The sequence below is a fragment of the Trachurus trachurus genome, assembly GCF_905171665.1.
Source record: "Trachurus trachurus genome assembly, chromosome: 1".
Classification (NCBI taxonomy): domain Eukaryota; kingdom Metazoa; phylum Chordata; class Actinopteri; order Carangiformes; family Carangidae; genus Trachurus; species Trachurus trachurus.
Window position 1 is genome coordinate 4,845,037 of NC_139891.1, and position 9,248 is coordinate 4,854,284.

The 9,248-nt window shown below is 42.0% G+C and overlaps 1 protein-coding gene across 1 annotated transcript; it reads left to right on the plus strand.

Annotated features, from left to right (window-relative positions):
- Window positions 1–1,074: 1,074 nt before the first annotated feature.
- Window positions 1,075–9,010, plus strand: notum1b (notum, palmitoleoyl-protein carboxylesterase b; the record flags this gene model as incomplete). The annotated part of the gene is made up of 11 exons (XM_083989490.1): window positions 1,075–1,469; window positions 2,834–2,886; window positions 2,979–3,074; window positions 3,566–3,626; window positions 4,362–4,420; window positions 5,048–5,150; window positions 5,242–5,433; window positions 6,427–6,524; window positions 6,619–6,766; window positions 6,862–6,909; window positions 8,356–9,010. 11 exons carry the CDS (start codon window positions 1,075–1,077, stop codon window positions 8,696–8,698), a joined length of 1,596 nt encoding a protein of 531 aa, XP_083845616.1. The 3' UTR covers window positions 8,699–9,010.
- Between the last annotated feature and the right edge of the window lie 238 nt (window positions 9,011–9,248).

The following is a 9,248-nucleotide window of genomic DNA, read 5'->3' on the forward strand; positions in this document are numbered from 1 at the left end:
GATGGCCAAGAATCTGATATGAGTCACAAATACAGCCAGGAAGTGGATGGAATAGCATTTATTTGGCTACTTACATTGATGCTATAAATCTTGGTGATAAGAGTTAAATGCATGTGAACTAGTGAATGAATGAAAGTCAAAGATAGAGATAGATATCTATTATAGGTCATCTATAGGCTGCATTATCTGCACACACCACAATCCAACACTTTCATATGGTTCTTATCTCATTCACAACTTTCCTAAAATAAAGAAGAAGGAACTCGTCTATGTGAGATTATCTTCATAAAACACAAGCAGATCGATAATGCTCGTGACCTTTCCCAGCGCATTCCGAGGAAAAAAAAAAAAGCCATGAGCCGCGCGCCTCGGTGATCCGCTGGATCCGCGCGCCTGTCCAACTGCGTTGTTGCCTCACACACCGTATTCAATCAAAGACACTTCAAAGGCGGCGTGGTCACAAGATGACCCAACATCAAAGGGAGAAGTGAGTGTATGAGTGAACAGACCCAAGGGGCGTGCCAGGCATATGCGCGCGCTCTTGGTGTGAGAGCGACGCCCCGCGAGGAGCATCAGCCAACGATAATAATGACTGGCCCGCGGCGGTGAGAAGCACGGGGCAGGGCGAAGGGGGTGGAGGGGTGGGAGGAGGGGGGTGTCGAATAAAAACCCCCTTCGTCCGCAGCTCATGAAGACCAGAACCCGGAGCCAGCAGGTCAGATACTTAGTCCGACGGCGGCTTTTTACGCGTGTAATGACGCATTTACTGGATGAACTACGCGCAGTGTTACAACTGAAATGACGAGGGATCTGCACGTGCATTTGGGCTGATTTTTTATTTTTATTTTTATTTTTTTTTTTATAAATCAGCTGTCCATCTCTCGAGGCACCATGGAGATCTTCACACTGCGCTTATTCAACACACATTGCACGAGCGGTCGTTTCCAAGAGGTGTCCGTGCGTTCCCAAAGAACATCCCAGCTCCCCGTCGACTCTTAGGACATGCTGTGTTTTATTCAAACCACTCGCGCACATTTGAGATAACGTTTTTTTCCCCACAGTAAAGAAACAGAAATGCAGAGTCGCTGTGTAGCGAGAAGCTCGGCCGGCCTGTCCGCGGTGCGCTCCTGCCTGCTGCTCCTCTTCATCCATATGAGCGCATCGGTGGAGGCGAGGAGAGTGCGCGGAGGAGGTCGGGCGCAGACTCGGAGGGTGCAGCAGCAGCAGCATCAGCAGCATCAGCAGCAGCAGGATCAGCAGGCTCCGGTGTACAGGGAGCGGGTGGACGGACCGGAGAGTTTCCCTTTAGACTTTACAGCCGTGGAGGGAAACATGAACAACTTCATGGTGCAGATTAAGAACTTGGCGCAGTCGCTGTACCCGTGCTCTGCGCAGAAGCTGGACCAAGACATGAAGCTGCACTTTTTGAAGAATGTGTCTGTGACTTGCAATGACGGGTCACCTGCAGGGTACGTTTTTTTTTTAAGGGTCCCTTAATTAACGTTTACAGATATATTAACAATCATTATTATGTATTACTTAGGATTAGGAAACATTAATTAATGTAGCCTATTAGTAAGCAGTTAATTAATGTTTACTACTCAAAGTTATAATAAATTTAAAAGTTGAATAATGTAATTAGTTATCATTATGTATGCATTACTCAGCATTAATTATCACATTAGTTTATATATTAATGCTTAATAATGTACTAACTAACGTTAATTAAGGGACCCTAATTGTAAGTGTTACCTTTTTCTTTTTTTTTTATTCTTGATAGTTTGTCGCTGACCTAAAACATTAGCGTATCGTCGTTATCATTTTCTGCTCTTTTTGCACCAAACATCCAATTTGCGCTCCTGTTCCAAATTGGATTAAAGGTCTAGACCAGACAGACGCAGCGCGGTGAGAGAGACCATGCGCACTATACTGACTGAGGCCAACACGTTCATATCTGCAGTGATGTCTCTATTGAGAGTTGTTGGGTCTACTGCCAAAATAATAGTTGACTGATATAGATAAATTACGCAGTGATGTGTTTGTGACTTGACAGTTCATGAATTAGAGGAACAAGTTGAGTTCCTGTCTAAATATCCTTTATTGAACAGCTACAGTACAAGTCAAAGTAACTCCTTCAAAATAAAAGAGTTCTCCTCTATACACCTGCTTTTCCTTTGCATCACTGCAAATTCCCAGTTTATGCGTTGTGAAAGATGAGTGGAGCAGAGTAAATGTTAATAGTAATAATTATAATATTAATAATAATAATACATTTTATTTGTAAGGCACTTTTCATAAAGTAATCTCAAAGTGCTCAAAATGTTGTGCCAATGAGCCAGTCCAATGGAGCACAGTCTGCATTGTGCATCAGTGTTATTTAAATTCTGAATAAAGAGATAACCATGAGTTTTTAAAATGAATCCAAGCAGAACTATCATTCATTTAAAACACCAATTGAATAAAACACTGACTGTGAAGAGGAGGCAGCTTTGCAGATCCCACCCAAGCTGTCAAACCAGTGTGTGTGTGTGTGTGTGTGTGTGTGTGTGTGTGTGTGTGTGTGTGTGAGCGAGAGAGAGGGTGTGTGTGTGTTCTGCCAACAGCGTGACGAGTTTCCTCTACTCATGTTTTTTTTTTTTTTTTTTAAAGAAGCAATTAGAGCTCTGAATGCCTCTAAACAGGCTCCTGCAGAGAGTTTTAGAGGTAGGATCAGAGCCAAATCTTTCATGTCAGCATCAAAGGTAGCATCCCAAAGCTCGCGTTCACATGTGCATATGGGTGTGTGCATGACACACAAACACATTTACTGGTTTGTTTTGGTGTTCTTGTGCAGGTACTACATCAAGGAGTCCAAGGGCAGCAAGAGGTGGCTGCTGTTCTTGGAAGGTGAGTGAGAAACCACAGATGAAGGATGAGCTCAACACGGTGAAAGTCAGCTGTAGGTAACCTGTTAACAAGCTTGTGCGTGTGTTGTTCAGGTGGATGGTACTGTTTCAACAGGCAGACCTGTGACAGCAGGTACGAGACAATGAGGAGACTGATGAGCTCCACCAAGTGGCCGCAAACCAGAACAGGTAACAAAGCAAAAAAAAAAAAAAAAAACCTGGCATGAAAAGTGTCTGCCATTTGTGCAGCTTTTTTTTTTTTATGTCCTCACAGCCTCCATAGAGCTTTTGCTTTCATCTGCAGGGAAAAATCCTGCTCTGAATGAATGAGCTTCATTGGCCTGTTTGTGTTTCCTCTTTAGCTGAGTTTGCATTAATTTTTAAAAGTCAAACTCTGGTTCTTTTCCTTTAGCCATCAGGGAAGCCCTTGTTTGTTTATGACTCTCTGCCTGTGTGTACTTTACACCGGTGGCCAGTGCAGCAGCCGCAGAGCTCTTCAATGCCTGCATGTAATTGCTGACCAAAGCAGGGAAAGTTAATGACTTATTTACCACAGGGAAACACACACACACACATCAAGGTCTGTGAGTTCTAGCAAGTAGCCTGAAGCATTTTACCGTTAGATGATATCTGTGCCGAGAGTGAAATAAATGTGAGATCTCTCCTTCTGCATTTCACAGGAACAGGGATCCTGTCTCCTCAGCCGGAGGAAAACCCACACTGGTGGAACGCCAACATGGTGTAAGAGCTGATGTCTCTCCTTCACTTCATAGTTAATAACCTTCTGTGTTTTTTTTTCTTCTAATTTTGACAACTGTATGAATATATGGGTACATACACCTCTACATAAAAGTGTTTGGGTGATCATGTTATTTAATTTTTTCCTACATCCTGGTGCTTTTAATGATTATTTCCCATTAGTGAAGCTCAGATATAAACATCGTGATGTTCAGGGCCGTTGTATAGGGGAGAAAGGTGATGATAATTCTAGGGGCCCAGTGCCCAGTGGGGCCCACAAAAAACCCCAGTAGTCTAATCTTTGTATGACTGAATTATTCTGCATAAGACCCTGACTAATACTAATAGTAATGCTGCATCAAAACAAAGTTAATAAAACGTGATAATACGTACGTAGTCTAAGAAAAAAAAGTGGAAAAGTCAGGGGGCAGGGGCCCACTTTAGTATTCTTTCAGGGGGCCCAGAATTCCTAGCAACGGCCCTGGTGATGTTCATTATGTATACAACATGCAAAAGTTATGATATTGTTTATGCATTGAGAGGCTGCTAAGTACATATAAGACATAATAACACTACTGCAATTATTTTAGCCATTCATCATCCTATCATGTATAAAAAGGAGAAAATATCCTATTTGCATTGATACACTCCGGCATCCCACTGCAGCTTTCTATCCTTGAACAACACACTTGTAATGTTTATGTCGACTTAGTGCTGCTGTTTCTCTCTCTCCTGCAGCTTCATCCCATACTGCTCCAGCGACGTGTGGAGCGGAGCCACCCCGAAGACAGATCACAGTAAGATGCAATGAACGAGACCATTTACTGTGTGAACTTGTGGCTCTGAGAGTATATACGCCGTATAAAGAGATGATCCATGCAGTAGATAGTTAAAGGAAGAGTGACAGGGTAACTGGATGGAGCAGAAGATATCAGCTGTCACTTTTACTTTGTTGACTTGACTGACTTAATAATGAAATCCCTTCAAGTACTATGCTAAAAACGAATGAATTACATTATGCACATAAAGTACAAGTATTACAATACAGAAAAATAAAGGTTAGCACCACAAATTAATGATCTCATTGTCTCATCCCCTAAACTAAAACAAGATAAATCATTTCTTAGTTTAGCTTTAAACATAGAAGAAGCTGAGTGTAAATGAGTGTGATCACTCAGGTGCCATTTGGGTTTTGGATTAATGAGTTTATTTGCATGAATACTTCATCTGAACTGAACACACTTCATAAGTGAGTTTCATAATAAAAATGAGTTTCATACTGTAATGAAAAAGAATGATCTGATGTTGTATTATTTTACATTTGTTTAGTTTACAGTTATTCTTACAGCTGTGGAGTGAGAATCATTATCATTATAAATGCGACTGTATGCTAATTTATACATGTGTAATATGTTTGCTGTCAGGTGACTATGCGTTCATGGGATCTCTGATCATTAAGGAGGTGGTGAACGAGCTGCTGACTAAAGGTCTGGACAACGCCAAGGTTCTCCTTCTTGCAGGAAGCAGGTCAGTATTGGACAAAATGTGTGTGTTTTACCACAGATAATGACTCGGTGTCATGTGGCTCCACTCTGACCCCCACTGCCTCTGTCTTTAGTGCGGGTGGTACGGGTGCTTTGCTGAACGTGGACAACGTTGCGGAGCAGCTGGCGTCACAGGGCTACACAGGGCTGCAGGTCAGAGGCCTGGCTGACTCTGGATGGTTCCTGGACAACAAACAGTACAAATTCACAGACTGCCTTGATACCATCAGCTGTGCCCCCACTGAGGCCATAAAGAGAGGCATGAGGTAAGGCCAAGACAAGACAAGACAGATATAGAGAGAAAGGAACCTTCTATGCTTACATACATTTGTATGTACCGGTATGCAAATTTTGTGAAATAGTGCTTACATAATTACATCTATTTACAGTATGCTAACATGTGCAATAACACCGGTACACACATGTCTGTGTGTGCAAATATGTGCAATTGGGCAGCGTGCAATATCCATTCAGCACCTTATAACTCTAGCACTTTACTGTAGCACTTAAAGGGATAGTTCACTCAAAATTCAAATTTCACTCATTATCTACTCACCCTCATGTCGACTAAGGAAGAGGAGCTTCCGCTGCAAACAAGCTTGAAATATAGACTTATTTAATTTTTTTCGGAACAATTTCACATTTCGGGGCTTCAATACAAGACGGACATTACATACAAGCAGCATGGAGGTATTTGGATGTTTTTTGGTGTGTCTTTTTGTTACGAAGACAGTTGGTATCCATTTGCAACCATTATATGGACATGCACTGCTACGCCGAGACCCCCTGTAACTCAGAGAAGCCACGGATAACTCTCAAACTTCTCCCAGACCTTAGTCGACATGAGGGTGAGTAGATAATGAGTGAAATTTGAATTTTGGGTGAACTATTCTTTTAAGCACTTTACCATTCAATGGTCACTTTACTCTCATTCTTGGTGAGTCATTGTCTGTCTATGATGTACTGTACCTGTCACTTCTATTGTTATTGTACTTTTTTTTTTTTTTTTTACCTTTTTACTGTTAGTATATCTCTGTATTATTAATTACAATGTTAAACATCAACCTGCCTAGGGCAAAGGATGGAAATTAGCTGATGCTACATAATCCTACATATTTACATGAAAGTGTCCATCGATATGTACTGTCTCCTGATTTTTTATAATCAAAATAAATACTCATTCATTCATTCATGCACCGACCGAGGTGAGGAGGAAGGTTACAGACTTTATAAAGTGGTGACACTTGGCTGTTGTGCAGATACTGGGGCGGACAGGTGCCAGAGAGCTGCAGACAGGCCCACGTTGGAGAGGAGTGGAACTGTTTCTTTGGATATAAAGTCTACCCCACGTTAAAAAGTGAGTGGCCAAACATTCTCTAAACACGCGCTTCATGCACAGGCTGCTGCGTGAGTCAAAGTCTGACCTGCAGGATGTCGTCTCTCCTGTCCAGGCCCAGTGTTCGTGGTGCAGTGGCTGTTTGATGAGGCCCAGCTCACGGTCGACAACATCCACCTGACGGGACAGCCCGTCCACGAGGGCCAGTGGAGGTACATACAGAACCTGGGGCTGGAGCTGAGGGCCACGCTTCGTGACGTACCGTAAGACTCACAATTACACACACACACACATGCATGCACAAGATAAAACAAAAAGCTGTATTATTGACTGTGTGATTCTCTGGTTTGAATGGCAGGGCACTGTTTGCTCCGGCCTGCTTGTCTCATGAGCTCATCACCAGAACGTAAGTGAATTAACTTAATAATTGGGGAGACACTACAGGTGAATAGGGGGGAAAAAATAAACCAACAGATATCACCATGAAACTTCCCAAGTTTATCACTTACATTAAGACAAATATTTTTTGTATTACAAGTTATGTCAAATTTTATGTTTAAATATGCAAATGAGGCAATATCTAATGAAATATGCGCTATTTTTTTATATATCCAGAACCGAAATCTGAACAATGGATAAGCTGACATATTAGAGTCAGAAGGTCTTACAGAGGGGATTTTGGATATCTCTTTTTATCACTTTGTAAATGAGAAAATACTGTCACCAGCCCTAAAAAAAATCTAATTTCATCCTGTTTTTAGGAACAAAACGTTGTATAAATCAGGCTTTGAATGATATATCAACAATCCCCTCTGTAAAAACCTTCAGAATATAGACAGGAATAAAACTGGAAGGTTTGGTGTCTGTAAGTGCTGATGAAGTTGAGATTTTGGGTTCAGAGTCTGAGGAAAAACTAATTTCTCATCACAAAGACTTGTACTGTAAAATTCCATAGATTGTTAATGTAAATCATACTTTTACGACTGGTTGCAGATACAGAGGAAACAATAATTTTTGGAGCCTAATTGTTCAGGAGAGAACTTTTCTGAGAGAATACATGTTAAGGAAGAAAAATAGCCCAAAATCTCAAAATTGATCAGTGCATGAAAAAACAGGGTCTTTGCCTGTAGTGTCTCACCTTAACTTGTAGATCTTGACTTGGACTGTTTATGAAACACATTATATGAACAGTCTGCTAAGGACTGTACACAGCATTTTAGTTGAAACTGAACAGGGAACTGGAATAAACAGATGTTCTGTTTGCCCAACAACTGAATTTACTGTATACTGTATGTTGTTTGCTAGTTTCTCAGTAGTTTGTGCACTGCTGATGTAAATGTGTTTTCCAGAATTGCTTGTATTTTATATTCAGTACACTACTCACACTCAATGTCCTACTTTATAGAAGAATCCGTAAAAAACAATGTCCAAAAAATACTACTAGACCTAAACCAATCAATTAAATGGGCCAAAATTTCAGCTTGTCACAAATATACTGTTATTGGTCGCTATGTGTAAATAACATAAAAATATGGTAAGAGAAGACAATGTTGAGGACCTTCTGTATTTTATAGACATGTATGGGCCTTTTGTGCCTTTGCTGCAGAGAGTAAAGTCCCCAGCTTCTAGTATTTGCTTCAAAAGTCAACCAGATAGATCCCACAGTATGAACCATGTGAGCAAATTAAATGTTTCAGTTACAGGCCAACTAAACCGAAAATATAATTCGTTTTCAATCCTCTTGACAGTGCCCATGATAGTATACAGACACAAACACTGTTAACAGATAGTACAGGAAGAGCTGAAGCTGTTGACCCTTCACACCTTTGACTGTGTCCTGCTGTCCCCGCAGTTACTGGATGGATATTCAGGTGAAAGGCACCTCCCTGCCCAGAGCCCTTCACTGTTGGGACCGCAGCCTCCAAGACAACCTCCACATCAACAGCAGCCACGGCAACCACAGCCACCAAAAGCACAAGAGCCCACCCATGAGGGGTTGCCCCGTACATCTGATCGACAGCTGCCCGTGGCCCCACTGCAACCCGTCCTGCCCCACTATTCGCGACCAGCTGACGGGACAGGAGATGAGCGTGATCCAGTTCCTGAAGCACATGGGCTTTGACGTGCAGAAGATGGCTCAGCAGCAGGGGATGGACCCCAGGAAGCTGCTGGGCATGCTCAACAACGGCAGCTGAGTCACAGTTTTAGCCAGTAAGCCGTTCAGCACTGACGAACACAAATCAAAGACAACGGCAACATGGAAGCTGTCAGTGCCTCAAGACAACAAACACAACTAACTCTGCATCTGATGAAACTGAACTGACTGAAATACTCACAAGTGCCTGAAGCCTGTTAGAGATGTTACAGAGTCAAACACAACCGCACCACAAAGTTTGAGCGGTTTAAACGTGACATACAGTACAGGATCACATGTTCCCTGTTGTAACATGTAGACTGATGCACACGTATGCTATAATTGTGAGGTGCACAAAAGTACAATGAACTGGTCACAGTGTGTATATATACACTTCTACATATATAGTGTAAATACATACTGTATAATGTGTACGTATATGCAGTTGAGACTGTCATGGTGGTATAGTCTAAAATAGTCGAGTCAGAGTTGTGATGGAGAAGCGCTGGACTGAGAACAGCTCCTGGTTTGTCTTGTGGGGATTTGGTGCTCTCTTGTGTCAACTCTAAATATCACATTCAGAAATCCATCTGCGGTGCTGCTGTTTCTAC